The sequence below is a fragment of the Strongylocentrotus purpuratus genome, unplaced genomic scaffold, assembly GCF_000002235.5.
Source record: "Strongylocentrotus purpuratus isolate Spur 01 unplaced genomic scaffold, Spur_5.0 spur5_scaffold_8, whole genome shotgun sequence".
NCBI classification, from domain to species: Eukaryota; Metazoa; Echinodermata; class Echinoidea; order Camarodonta; family Strongylocentrotidae; genus Strongylocentrotus; species Strongylocentrotus purpuratus.
In genome coordinates this window covers 17487330-17503148 of record NW_022145614.1, presented here as the reverse complement: position 1 = coordinate 17503148, position 15819 = coordinate 17487330, and the positions used below count along the sequence as shown (strand labels likewise).

Genomic DNA, 15819 nt, shown 5'->3' with positions numbered 1-15819 from the left:
GTTTTTCATTAAGCACATACATGACTTTAGCATTGATTATTCTAAAATACATAAAGTGGGACTTCTCCATGAGTAAAAGATCTGTGGAAATGTTGGGGTCATTTGACCCATGTGCTAACTACGAAGTGGTCTATTCGCATGCCAGCCACCAAATAAGACCACTGGCCTCAAATAATGACAGTGCCCCACATTAACAGCATATTGCATGATGAAGAATGTTAGCGGATTGTGCAAGACCATCCCGACACGTCACACCTGCATGGTGACATTGCGCAATATTGATTGAACATGCATGAGAACTGGATAGGAATTACCAAAGACCCGCGGTGCTGAAACATTCTATTGTTGAAGATGAATGGTAGAACGGAAAGGAAAGTTGAATTATCCGCAAAATAACAAATACATCATATATGGAGCTGGTGGACCTTGCACCCCAGACAATCCTGCGAGTATTTTGAGTATAAAGCAATACAAAAATCAAATATTTGATTATTTATAATCATGGAAACGAGGGTGTTGGATTCGATACGCCGCCCCGTTTTGAGGCTCAGAAATCATTTATAAAAACCCAATCCAATCTTGATGTCAGTGGACGTCTAAAAACAACGGACAGAAGTGCACATAAATATATTTCACTTTTCTTTTGGGAACCTGTCTTCAGACAATGGACATTTGGGAAACTGACGTAAATTTCCTACATCTTTTTATCAATGTCTGGATACGCCACTGCGAGGTTGTATGACACATGCCTCGCGAAGTCACTCGTATAGTAGTCTTTGTATGACTATGAAAAGAGGCTGATACGGCAGTAACATGCTGATGTATGTGAGAAGATCCTCACCTCCCGCTCAAAGAAAGAAAACAAAAAAAAGATGATTCATACCAATCTCATAATTTTGTAAAACAGGGCGTCTATGCCGCTACAGCAGTCCGACTGCCTACAAGACCAACACTATAGTGTTTTACTGTCAAATTGTGTGTGGGGTCTTTTTTCTTTTTTTTTCTTTTCTTTCTCTTTCTCGCTTTACAAATAAGGGGGAAAAGAGAAAAATGGGATGGAATGAAGGAAACAAAAATTATTCTCAAAAAGACATGTGGAATTACGTTAATTTTGATATTCCTCTGTTATTGTAATTTTGACATTTGCACCCGATTATCTTTGTTACATTATACTTTTGACTTTAGTTATCCATTGATATTAAACAAAAAATGAGGATGATCCAATTCGTTTGGATTATAATCAATAACATTTGATTACACACACAACCCACACACGCACACATATCTATATATTCGTGTGTGAGTGTGTCTTCAAATTCAAATTCGAATTCCATTTTGTTCCTTAAGATCCAAGCGTGTAGGGTCATTCTCGATATTATTTCAACGAACGATAATGACAATCAAAGGTATATTTTATCAATATAGTTAACAAACATGTTATAGTACAAGTATCAAATTACAATAAACAGAAATGGCCCAGAAAATAAACGTACGACCACGGGCCTTTTCAGGAATATAATACATCGTTGCATACAAACCAGCATGAAACACTGTTTGTTCTCCCTCCCCAACCCCTTCACACGAGATGAAACAGTGAACATGGGATGACGATAAATTAATCCTTTTCTACAATACTTTTTACAATACTAAATTTCAGCAAGATTAATAATATAATAATAGTTGATATTTCATATGAATGGAGCCCCCCAACTACAACACCAACAAAACAAACAATAATATATTGATTTATTAAATGGTGGTACCTCTATCTTATAAAAGAGTTGATAATGCAAAGTCAAAATATATTAATAGGAAAAAAAAGCAATGTAAATGAGCAAAGGAAAGAAAAAACGGGATCAGACTTGAACTTGAAATACGTTCCGCTTGACATACATAAGACCAATTGGATTAGAGAAATAGGACGGATATATCTTTTTTCGGTTATTTTTTTTTAACGGGGGGGGGGGGGGTGTTTAGTTTATACAGATTAATTCTTTTTCAGTGGGGCTATTCGCTTATTTTATGTCGGTTTTGTCATGAGACATTATTAGTTTGAATTTCTTGTAGTTGTTTAGGTTTTGAAAGTCTGAAACTTTATTGTAATGAGTTAAGAGCATTTTTTTGTAATATCTGGAATATTTTAAGTGAGTAAATATTTTATTAGGAAGTGTATTTCATTCTCTACGTCAGTTTTACAAAAGGCGGCATATCATATCTATTAGCGTTATTTTCTTGTACCGACTTTCGTCAATCATTATATTACTATTGCTTATTCTGAATATCGTGAATATATGATTTGTTGATATCGAGTAATAAATAGGTTTCCATTTAAACAAAAAAATATGTTTGTTTTAAATGTTTTTAACTGTGTAAGTATTTAGTTTATATGATGATGCGAACATGGGAAGCCGCTGGAGGGGGGGGGGGGGTGGGTGCTACAGCTGCCTTCGCCTTTTATACCACAGTTTATATATGATGTCAATTTCATGCAATATAGAAATTTCATCCCAGAATGCATAGTAAAATATGAGCGTTCGGAAGTAATATTATTTTGAACAAAGTACAAATACCGAATTTATATTCAATAATTAATAAATTTTGTCTGGTCTATGCCAATCATTGGTAATTAAACGCGGGTTTCTTGTGTGCCGTGCACTCACTAAATATATAATAAACGGCTTTTTTTACGCTTCGTTCGTTCGTGCAAAGAATATCAGGGAGTACATCATCTAGATAGGAAGATCCTTATTAAGCCAACAGATTGTCTCATCATTGAGCTCACGAAGTCCGGAAGCGCCGTGGGGGGATTTGTAGATCGGAAAAACATCAATGACATGATCCATAGTTTGGATCTCTCCACAGGCGCAGTTTGGTGATGATTCAGCTCCAATTTTAGGTAGGAAATATTGCGTACGGTTAACTCCAGTTCTGATACGGTTTAGGTTGACCCAGGCTTTTCTTGGGAAGTCGCTGCCACTTGGTTTTGCACAGGGCTTTGGGATGAACTCCTTCAGGTTAGTAGTGGACGAATTCCACTGGTCTGACCAGTGTTTTGCTATCCAAGTGGCTAAGGTGGAGTGGGGCTTCTCAGGCCGCAGCTCAGCAGCCTGTGTTGCAAAGTGTCTTCTAGGGAGACGCTGTCCTTCAAAGGCAGAGGGTTAGGAACAAGGCATTTATCTCTGTCATGCTTTTGGGCAAGCTTAGTGTACTGCGCATCTCGCCTGAGCTGAGCTGGTGGTATGCCAGATAATATTGGCAGGTTGCTGATGGGTGTTGCAGTGAGTGTTCCGCTGATTAGTCTTGTAAAGGGAAAGAAAAACTGCGGACTAAATAAATAATAGGCGTACTAACGAGAAAATGTCGATAAGTATGTATAGTTTATGCTCTGTAATGAACCGCCAAATGAAACATAAATTCAAACCGGAGGCAAAAATTGCATCCTTCAGCCTCCTCACATAACTATCGGAGATCAGCCGCCTTTAGCTGGACAAGTAACATCGGACAACGACCCCTAAAACATCATCGTCTCTAAAAATATAAGCTTCCTTGGACAATAATGATTCCATTTGATAAATTCCAGATACAAGATTATCCCGGTAGTGCTCCGGCAACCTTTGCTCCAGATTCTTATTTTATCCAAGATAATATTTAGCGTTAGGTGTCGGGTTAGGCATAGTGTTAGGGACATGGTTGAAGCTACGAGTTTGGTTGTTGTAAGAAGTTGACCGAGGAGCCCTTGGGGCCGAAGTATGTTTCATGGAACCCAAACACCTTAGCTAGTCGAGCCTAACGACTGATTGGAAACTCCATCATTACCACCGTCTCTGGATTTATTGGGAAGGCCTAATAGAGTATTACGAATCATTAACATTGAATCGTAAACATTAGGTGTTAACCGAGACTTGCTTTGTTGATGAAATAGGGTGTTCTGCAAGACAACGGATGTGCAATGAATATAATGCAATTATTTATATAAAACCATACATATATATATATATACCAAGTGGTCATTGTTCTCTCGGTAAATCATACTGTTGTTTATGTTCTGTTCTAGAAGACGTAAAATAAAGAACACACCTTGGAGGATAGAACATGGGAGAGGTGGACATCGGGTCGGCTACCAAGGTGGCAAAGAAAGAGGGGGGCGAGGAGATGACAGGGCAGGATGGAGGAGAGACAGGGACGAAGGCGGAGGACGTCGAGATAGGAGAGTGGAAGAAACAGGAAGATGGAGAGACGGAAGGGATGCCAAAGCAGGTGACTGTGGAGCGGGGGGATGGAGAAGGGATAAGGAGGAAGACGGAAAAGATCCCCATCGGAGAAGAGGCGAACAGGGAGCAAGGGAAGGAGGAATAGGCAACCGCCCCAGAGGAGAAGAACAGGAACATGACGATGCTGGAGCTCAGGGAAATGGGTAAGCCGCGAATTGAAATGACCTCTGTTACCTCAGTCACACTGACAAGACCGACTCCAGAAGGACAATAGAACACAAAGAAATTACGGTAGACGCATGTATAGAAAGCATTTTACACTGAATGGTCAAGAATTTATTTGTTGATGTCGTTTGCGGACAGTATGACTGAGGTATACATGAATCATAAAACGCAAAATGTATTTCCTGAAAATGGCTACAGACCTTTATGAAAGTGACGTTTATTTCATAAATAACTTTTGGGACAATTGACGACATTGTTATTCCCCCGTCGCAGAATTAAACTTAAAGTTTGCGAGGCTTTGTGCAATCAAAGCATATTATTGACTTTTTCTTGGTGGTGTTCCTTTATCTGAAATGATTAAATGTTTATAGAAAATATAGACCTTACAAGGGATAATTGAATGAATGTTGCACCCTTAAAGGTACTATGTCCCTTTTGCAGCCAACCTCAAATGCTGTAGAACTTTGCAGGAATTATGAATATGTCATGTATGTCCTATCTGTGAAATTTAAACGTTAGCAGTGTCCTCATATTCAAATTATGCAAGGAAACCCGTTTACTTGCTAGACTTTACTGTCATACACTATTGAGTGACTGACTGGCTTTTTTCTTCTTTGGTAATAACATACATGAAAAGAGCCGTAAAGGGTACATGAGCATTTGTCTACATCAATAACCCACTTCTTGTGATGGCCAAGATTAAACTGATTGAATCTTTGCGCAGCATAAAACGTATGACCATTCGGTACAATTGTCTGAAAATCAAGACTATTACTTTTGGGCTCTATAGCCCTAAAGTCGATTTGACAACTAATAGTCGTTATTTTCCCACTTGAAGACATTTTCAAGCCCCACTTTTTTTAGGGAAGTTCTAAATTAGTATTATCTTTCAAATGCAGTTGGAATTTTATTTTTGTTGGCCTGCAAATGGGACATAGTACCTTTAAGCTATGGTCACAAGTCAGAGCGGCGACCGCCAGATTAGTAGCCTGCTTGGTCGCCGCTGGAATTTAGGCATCGCCCAGCGATTTTTTTTTTTGGAGAAGTCGAGCAGGCTGTAGAGCCCAAGCGATGCCTGGGTGGTGACCTGTCGATTTCCCTCGGTCACCGGTCGGTTTAATAACATCATCTTTATTCAATATTGCTTTCAACTTTACAAAACATAACAGAACATATATGAATATACATACATAATATAACCAATAGAATCAACAACAAGAATATAGCTGATTATACAAGATAATTTTTTTTTGAAAGCTACACATTGTTTTTCCACCTATTATCAAATGATACAAATTTGTTATTTTTAACATAAATGTATTGTTGAAGAGAACGATAATACCTTAACATAAATTTAAAAGAATTTAGTGAGAGTACGATATTTTTGCATTAGTTGGAAGATATATAGTATTTGGCATATAAAATAACAAAATTAAATTGAACTCCAACGTTTCCATAAAACCCAAATATGAAATTAATTTCATTAAAAGTAACTTTACCCCCCGGAAAACTACTCCCAAAGGACAATTACCCCCTGGAATATTACCCCCCGGAGAATCACCCCCCGAGGACAACTACCCCCCAAGGACAATTACCCCCCCCCACCGGAAAATTACCCCCCCCCCGGGGAATTACCCCCCGGGGAATTACCCCCCGAGGACAATTACCCCCCGAGGACAACCCCCCCCCAGGACAATTACACCCTAAGACAATTACCCCGAGGACAATTACCCCCGAGGACAATAACCCCCGAGGATAATTACCCCCGAGGACAACTACCCCCGTGGACAATCAGGATTCAATAGCAAAAGACGATCTGACACATTGAGAGATGGCTACGAGCCCATAAGATCCCCTGCATGAACCCATATTCTTTCAAATACTATATCACGTTGTCTTCCTCATTACTACACATTTCCCTTTTATTATAATTTATGCAACGCCAGTGCGGTTGTTAATTTCCACGAAGGATGTAAGTGTTAGGTAATTGTCCAGCGCTTTTCAAAATGTATAGAAATACATTTCTCTGGAGCAGCGTTATTTTAACTTTTTGTTAGTCACGGTACCCTCTTTTAAAAAGTTGCTCCCAAATCCCAAAGTCTTCACAGATTATAAATATTGCATGACTCTGGCTCTCGTCAAGTGCTATGCACATTTAAGAATAAAAAGGAGAAGGCATTTTCAAATTGGTAAAAAATTAGTTTGTAATCCACACACTAGAAACTATTTAAAATACTGTATGCGGGCACTTTGCCGCCAAATGTACATAAATAAAAAGTGACATATTCGGTTATGATCTTGATACACGAATTTGAGGATATTCGGGCCACTTGTTGCCCTTATTTAGCTTGCTGTCAAAATATTGTCACCGAGCAAGGAAGGAAGACACTTTAGTATCTTCAACAATTTCATTTTCTCATGCAATTACATATTTTAACCGGTTCTGGTATTCGATGATTTTTACAAAATCAATGTTTTCCAAATCATTCTCTTGCGGCACCCCGGTTGAAAAACGCTGTGCTGGCGTTACAAAATCAAACGAGATAAATTACCAGTGAGCGGATATTTATTTTCTTTTGACATGGCACCGTACATATAACTTGAAGGCAATTTCTATTTCAAAATAATTTAACGTACACGAAAACATATTACACTTCAGCATGTCAACAGAAATAATAGATGACGTGAAGAAAACCTTAATTATGGATCATGGCATGGATGAGGGCCCATTATACATACAGAGACAAATACACGATCAGCTGATTAAAAAAGTTACAGAGGATGCATAAAGGAAATCTTACATCCTAATTTCTTTATTGTGCCATTGATGGTGAGGGAAGCTGTAACGCGTACTCATCTGCGCGCAATGTTATTGTTCAATTTTTCAGAAATGAAACTTCTGTTCTTTACTCGGTAGCAAAACTACAGGGGAATTGGGCAACCTCCACCCCCCATATCGAATTGAATAATTTGAAAAGACTGAAATGAACTTCATAAATTACAAAGAAAATGAAGGTTTATGTAATTTTCTGTAAATAGCAATTTGGAGAGAAGCTTGCGTTCTACGTCACAGTGTTATTAATTCCTCAGGGGTGATTGTCATTGGGGGTAGTTGTCCTCCAGGGGTTATTGTCCTCGAAGGGGGGGGGGGGGAGGGGTAGTTGTCCTCGGGGGTAATCGTCCTCGGGGGTAGTTTTCCTGGGGGATAGTGGTCCTCAAAGGGTTATAATAATAAAAATAATAATAATAACGTTTTATTTACCCAGGGTAGCCACTTCAGTTATGAAACTGCTCTTCCAGCGGGCCCTGCATAACATAATATGTTATTACTACCCTTCTCCAATCTAAAATGCTGAGCGCCTAGGTAGAAGGCAGAAGGTCCCATTGTTATAAGTCTTTGGTATGACTCGGCCGGGGTTCGAACTCACGACCTCCCGTTCATGAGGCGGGCGCTCTAACCACTGAGCCACCATGCCCAGTAGTGTCCATGGGGGGTAATTGTCCTCGGGGGGTAGTTGTCCTTGGGGGTAATTGTACTCGGGGGTTAATTGTCCTCGGGGGTAGTTGTCCTCGGGGGGTAATTGTCCGCGGGGGGTAATTGTCCGCGGGGGGTAATTTTCATCGGGGGGTAATTTTCCGGGGGGTTATTTTCCGGGGGGTAATCGTCCTACGGGGGTAGTTTTCCGGGGGGTAATTGCCCGGGGGGTGATTGCCCAGAGGGTAATTGTCCTGATACGACAAAATGAACATAGGTCTGACTGCGAAATATTTAATAATTTAAGATATTTATTAACACCAAGTATACGATGTATTATCTTAAACTGAAAATAACGGATCCGTGAAGATAAACATGACCTAAAAGGAACTAAGAAAATTTTATCCCAGTCTATGTTTGGTATATTAAACAGAGAATTCCATTTATCTATTGATTTAGGGGGATTAAAACCTGTTGAACAATTAAATTATGAATATAGCGACATATCTTCGTTACCTTCATTATATTTTTAATCATTTCTTCTTGAGCTATTAGGTCTGCCTCTGAACCTTTAGGGATATTATTTTTCTAATTATGGGGAATAGCCGTTTTCACAGAATAAAATTCTACAACATTGTATTCAAACTTATATTTGTTTCTAAATTGAAAGAAGGTAAAAATATTACCATTTTCGTCAAGAAGATCCGATAATTTAATTATACCTTTGTCATACCATGACTTTATGAATAATACTTTTGGGATTCCACGAATCATAGTTTTGTTCCATATATTTTTTCGTCTGATATGGGAAGGATCGATTTCCGTATCGAGTGTTAAAGTGGCCCATGACTGGGCAACTTCCCGAATAAAAATGTTTTTTATCGACAATATGCTAGAATCGTTTTTATTAATATTACTATACCAACAAAGATTTCCTCCAAATGGAGCCAAACAAACTTCATAAAAACATTTCCATTGCCCAACATTACTATCGTCAAGCAGACGTTTTTACCCAGGCAATCCTTAAGCCTGAATTAATTGAGGGTAAATGTATCATTCTCAGACCTCCGTCTACATAGTCTCCAATTATTGTTTTACGGTTTATTTTGTCTGGTTTTCCATTCGTATATCTTACCAAAACAGTCATAACTGTGCAGTTGTAGCATAAAACGTTGTGAAATCCACATCTAGTTCATGAAACACTTCTACATCATGGTCTACGAAATTTAATTGAGGATGGTAGTGTAATTTTGATATGTTACCAATTAATATCTCCTCGCATTTTTTTTGGGAACAACCCGTATCAGACTCAGGAGCGGGAAACAAAGAATAAGAACATGAAGCTAAGTTCAAAGAATAGCAAAATTATGACACAAGTAGTGAGAAATTTTCATTTCGCATGGAATTGAAATGTCAATAAAAATCTGATATTTTCTCATTAACCAATATTTTCTGGAGAGAATATACAATTGACTTTTCATTCTTCTAAATACGTAGAATATAAACGTTGGTGATTACTTGTGTTTGCTCTTTATTAAATTTTCAAATATGTAGGAATCGACGCGGCGAACCTCACCACAACCAAGCAAGGGGCCCTCGTGTGGTTCGTCCTCTAGGCTATAAAACACTGGAACAGCTCCTTTCAAAAGACCCCGACGACGCAGTACAAGAGTTAGGTTCTCTCAAGCAAGGTCTGGGCAAGCTTCTAGAAATGACGGATATACGCTATGACCTGATCTCGCTATTGTTTCAGGTTTTTCACCATGTCTGCCAGGCGCAGGTGTCTAATGAAACTATCAACATGCTGTTAGGTATGCTCGGAAGGAACCACTTCATCAGCAGGCATCTCACCCTCCATCTCATTGCGATGAGGACCGAGAGAAGCGACACAAGACTGCGGGTTATGCCTAGATGCATTCATGACATCGCAAATGTCCTGTCACAGCTACAGCAACGCCTTCCAAGGTACTTGACAGATGTTGAAGTTGCTGCGACACTCCTAAAAGATGCTGTCAGATACGCAGAGAAAAGAAAAATACTTGTCAATGAGACAATTCAAGAAGAGGTACGCCAACTTGTGAAATTTCATGAGACAATCCAACAGGAAATGCTGAAGAAGCCTTATGCGGACATCGAACCCACACCACCTCCTCCAGATAATTTCCGTGAGCATAGTGTGTTTCCAAACTCCAATGAACTGACAGATTCCTTTCGTCCTTACCTTCGAGCAAACATTAAAAAGGGAAAGTATGAAAGTGTCGAACATTATCTTGACGTCCAATTTCGACTTCTTCGAGAAGACTTTGTCCGCCCACTTAGAAAAGGCATTAGTGAATATATATCAACAGCTCGACCAGGAAAGCACGACAAACGCTACGAAGACGTTCGTATATATTATGATGTAACACTGGATGAACCACTGTACTCACAAAGTGGAGTTACTTTCAGGATTCACTTCGATGAGTCTAAACTCAAAGGCGTTCGTTGGCAATCGTCGAAGCGACTGATCTATGGTTCACTCGTCATCTTGTCACCTGATGATTTCAAGACCCTCGTCTTCGGCACAGTTGCAAACCGAAAGCTTGATGATTTGGCCAAAGGCTTCATTGAAATCAAGCTCGAGAGGGACGAAGAAATTGCAGAGATCTTCACTGAAAAGACATTCATCATGGCAGAGTCTTCAGCATACTTCGAAGCTTACCGACATGTCCTGAGCCGCATACAACATGTCACTGAGCAATCAATGCCCCTAGCTGACTACATCATCTCTGCTTCACCAAATATTCGTCCACCTGCCTACATCCGGAACGATCGCTCCGTTGAATATGACCTATCACCCATCGTCTCTGGTGATGTTCCAAACGCAAAGCAAACTGCAATGCGTATAAAGACCGTGAGAATTCTCGATGATCGTGAATGGACGAGACTAGGGAACACTGGTCTTGACGAGTCCCAGCTTAGCGCCGTGAAAGCAGCACTTACTCAAGAGATGACGGTCATACAAGGCCCACCTGGCACTGGAAAAACCTACATCGGGTTGAAGATAGTTCACACTCTTCTCGAAAACAAGCGCATTTGGAAAGAAGCTCAAGTTCTAGGACTGGCCGGACACGCAGACCGTTCAAACAAACCAATCCTACTCGTCTGCTATACAAACCATGCTTTAGATCAGTTTCTGGAAGGAGTTGCAGATTATAACAGTGAAGGTATCGTGAGAGTTGGTGGCCGAAGTTCTAGCGAGGTTCTGAAGCGGTTCAACCTCAATTCACTCAGGAGCTCAAAGCTTCGAGAAGAGACACCTCGACACGTGAGACGTAGAATTGGGGAGGTTCATGGAGAAATCGAAAGTCTTGGGAGAGAAGTCAAAGGCCTTCAGAACAAGCTTAACCATACGAAGAAGGGCCTACTTCATGAAAGAGTACTTATGAAGCACATGACTGACGCACAAGAAACCAGCCTTAACCAAGGAAACATCTTTGAAGAAGGTGGCAAATCATTCCTTGTCCATTGGCTCCTCGGTGATATTCAGATGACATTTCCATCTGAGGAGCTTGATGTACCTGAAGATAACGAACCACCAAATGAAGAAGAAAAAAAACGAAGGAGAAGGAGAGCTCAATATCTTAGAGGAGGCGGATGTTCTTGACGAGATAAGACGCCTGGACGTTGACTACACACGAGATAGACTATTCACAGGCGATGCGAATGCTAATTCCGATGATGACACTTTGGCTTTTCGACTTGACGATCTTGACAACTTGGATGTCGGAGGGTGGCACCAAGACAAACGGGAGCTCAGCAATAGGAAGCACAACTTGGAAAGAAAGCTCAGGAGTAATGAAAGAATGTCCGACAAAGAGGCAAACACCGTTAGGGACGTCTGGGGTCTTGGAGAAGATAAGCGATGGAGATTATACAGATATTGGGCTCATTTACATCGCCAGGAGTCTCATCGTCAGCTCGTGGATATGCAACGGCAATTCACAAATGTTTGTCAGGAGCTACGCGAGGCACGCAGTCAAGAAGATTTTGAGATCCTCAAAAATGCCTCGGTCGTTGGAATGACAACGACTGGAGCTGCAAAGTTCCATATGCTACTTCAGAGAATCCAGCCGAGAATTGTGGTGGTCGAGGAAGCTGCAGAGGTCTTAGAAGCCCATATTGTGACTGCATTGACTGAGTCATGTCAACATCTGATATTGATCGGAGATCACCAACAACTTCGGCCAAGTCCTACGGTCTTCAAATTAGCTACGCAGTATAACCTGGACATATCTCTGTTTGAACGTATGATCAACAATGGGGTTCCTCATCAGCGCTTGATCATACAGCATAGGATGAGGCCTGAAATTTCTCGACTCATGAGGATGGAAAGATTGTACCCATATCTCCAAGATGATGACTCTGTGAGGGTGTTTGATGATATCCATGGGGTTATGAAGAACATCTTCTTCATTCATCATGAAATAGCAGAAGACTTTGTGGATGAAATTAAGAGTCACTCCAACATTCACGAGGCCAAGTTCTTGGTAGGACTTTGTAGGTACTTCTTGCAGCAGGGCTACCTTCCAGAGCAGATCACCATCTTGACTACCTATTCCGGTCAACTCTTTGCCTTCAAGAGTAGGATGAAAAAGAGTGACTTTGAAGGTGTCCGAGTTGCAACAGTTGATAACTTCCAGGGAGAGGAAAACGACATAATTCTACTCTCTCTCGTTCGCAGCAACAAGGAGGGAAGTACTGGTTTCTTAAAGATCGACAACAGAATCTGCGTAGCGCTCTCGAGAGCAAAAAAGGGTCTCTACTGCATCGGAAATTTCAAACTACTCGCACAACAAAACCCAAGTGGGCCAAACTTGTGGAGGGAAATCGTGAAGGACGCTAACATCTATGGTACCATCGGAAAATCCCTTGTGCTTCAGTGCAGAAATCACATTGGGACACAAAATGAGGTATCAAGTGAGGCGGATTTCTCAAAAGTCCCAGAAGGAGGTTGTTCCTTACCATGTGAGGCACGTCTTACATGTGGTCATGTTTGCCGAATGCCATGCCACACTACTGACATGAAACATGAGAACCACAAGTGCCGTCAAAAGTGTACTCGGACAATTTGCCCCTTAGGTCATCGATGCATGAAACAGTGCTACCAGCCTTGTGACACGCAGTGCAAAAAATCTGTCGATAAGACACTGCCTTGTGGTCACCTTCAGAAAGTGCCTTGCTACAACAGCAGCTCAGAAGTAATTTGTGAATCTCCATGCAGCAGGAGACTGGATTGCGGGCATGAATGCAAGGAGCCCTGTGGAAAGAGCTGTACAATGTTTTGCGAAGAAAGAATTCGTCGATCTGACTTTCCTTGTGGCCATAATGTCCTCGTCAAATGCTCTGCTGGCCCCGAGTCCTGTTCGGAACCATGTGATAAGATTCTGAGCTGTGAACATCCATGCAAGGGCTCATGCGGCAAGTGCCACCAAGGACGTCTTCATGCATTCTGCCGAGAAAAATGTGGTCGTACACTCATCTGTGGTCACCCTTGCCGGTCGACATGTGCTGCGGATTGTCCACCGTGCTCAAGGAAGTGCGAGAACAGATGTCAACATAGCAAATGCAAGAAAAATTGTGGAGAACCTTGTGTCCCGTGTGCAGAGAGGTGCATCTGGCGATGTCAACATTTTCGCTGTGGGGCACAATGTGGAAAACCATGCGACAGACGTGCTTGTAATGACCCTTGTACACTCCTGCTGAAGTGTGGTCACCCTTGCATCGGACTCTGTGGTGAACCATGCCCCAAGAAGTGCAGAATCTGTGATAAGGAGGAAGTTACTATGATCCTCTTTGGCGACGAAGACGACGATAATGCTCGGTGAGATTTACTTGCAAATGCTTGCTTTGTCGATAAGCAACAAAAAAGATAAAAAAGAGAGAATGATGATAACTAACGACAACACACGTATAATACACAAATCTAACCTTTACTCTTTAGTTACGTGTGCTATCAATTTACAGATTTCAATGATTTAACACAATTTGTTTTTTTAGTGGTGACAAATGAATTGAAATACATCAGTCACGTAAATAAGACGGTTCGTCCATATCATCTCTCCTGTTTAGGTTTGTGGAGTTAGAGGACTGTAAACACGTGATTGAAGCGAATGCCCTGGACCAATGGATGAAGACGGATAGTGGAAGCAAGGAAACGTCAGAGGCGACCTCCATTAAGGTAGCCAAGAAGTGTTTGTCGTTTAATAACTTCTTTCTTCAGCTCCTTCGAAGACTCATGTCATCTGTATACATTTACACTGAGAACACTTTGGAAAATAATTTTGATTAAAGGAAATTTTTGACGACTTTCTATTTTGTATTTGCACAATTTAAAAATAATTAGAGTTTGCATCTTTAGCCTAAGATATTTTCACGTAATCTAATTAATCTTGGTTTCATTGCTTCAATAAAAACAGAAAAAGAAAGAAGCACAAGTAGATGACAATGTCTATCCCGACTTATTTTTCAAAACGCAAGTAAATGCTACATTTAAGAGGAATTGAAACGACAATGCTTTATCATACTAAAAAAAATCTTAATCTTTTTGTTTCATTTGGAAGCTAAAAGAGTGTCCATGGTGCACAACGCCGATCAGACGTAATCTGCGATTCGGAAACCTCATCAAACAAGCACTGAATGATATAAATGCTGTTAAAAGAAATATCTTCGGCGACGAAAACACAATCCACTATCTCCGTCGAAACCTACAAGAAAAACTTCGAGAAGTTGAGGAGAACATGGATTTTTTCGCCATCGCAAGCGATGAGAAACTGTTCCTTCAAACGATGGATGCCCGCCGATTCCACGGCATGGTCAGTTCGACGTCTGCGTTGAGCCATGGACAAATCACCGCTTTGAAAAATAGAGTCCGTTTTCTGGAGGAAATGAGAGACGTGGCTGAAGCATTGCGATCGCTGCGATCTCCATCCCTAAATCAGCAGTACGTTAATCAGATGAAGAGTGAGATAGTTGTCCTGCAGACTTGGTTGTGCCAAGAACCCATCAACAGGATGTCCCAGCAGCAGACCGATGACGCCAACAGAGAAGCAAAGAGGCTCCACCTAGCCCTGAATTTCTTCCGGATCCTGGTCCAGAAACCAGCTGCTCATGACAAAGCCAGCCAACAGGTAAAGGCCGCCGAGCTTCAACTCTTTGACGGGAAGGCCATGACTGCCCAGCGTGCAGATGAGGTCAAAAGTCTACTCAAGATGATCGTTTCCAAGTCCGGTGGGTTGGGAATTAGCGAGAAAGAGAGGAAGGATATAGTCGCCGCCATGGGTCTGGCCAAAGGTCATTGGTTTAAATGCCCCAACGGGCATTTGTACGCCATTGGGGGATGCGGTGGGGCCTCACAGACGGGCAAGTGCCCTGACTGTGGTCAAGGAATTGGGGGCACCAATCACCGTCTGACAGATGGCAATAGGGTTGCTTCAGAGATGGACGGGGCGCGATATGCAGCATGGTCGGAAGAAGCTAATAACATGGCGAATTTCAACCTGAATGATTTGCATTAGAATTGAAACTTGATAGCATTTGGTGAGCATACAGGCTGTCCTAATATTATCGCAGACAACTTTATTTCCCTTCTCCGGTAGTCCTTTCATTCACTTTTCATATTTAAGATGTTCGGCATTTCATTACCAACTGTCGACATGTATACCGTCGAACATTATATGAAGTAGAAATCAACTACACCTTCTCTTGACGTAATTTCTCATGATATTTTCAATAGAGATGCCGTGCTGATGTTATCAGAAAGAAACACACATTGTAAATTTAATTATTTGAAATCATTTAATTTGTGATGCCTTCGCTACAAAGTAGCTGAAGGCATTTTGTGTTTGGGTTGTCCGTCCTTCCGTACGT

The 15819-nt window shown here is 41.1% G+C and overlaps 1 protein-coding gene across 1 annotated transcript in view; it reads left to right on the top strand.

Annotated features, from left to right (window-relative positions):
• Positions 1–15819, top strand: part of LOC590045 (NFX1-type zinc finger-containing protein 1-like) — a 19598-nt gene extending 3779 nt beyond the window's left edge. Inside the window, exons 2-6 of the mRNA XM_030975705.1 lie at positions 4055–4414; positions 9466–11467; positions 11502–13774; positions 14023–14131; positions 14514–15819. Of these exons, the coding sequence (XP_030831565.1) occupies positions 4055–4414; positions 9466–11467; positions 11502–13774; positions 14023–14131; positions 14514–15467 (5698 nt within the window). The 3' untranslated portion in view covers positions 15468–15819. The remainder of the gene's footprint in view (positions 1–4054; positions 4415–9465; positions 11468–11501; positions 13775–14022; positions 14132–14513) is intronic.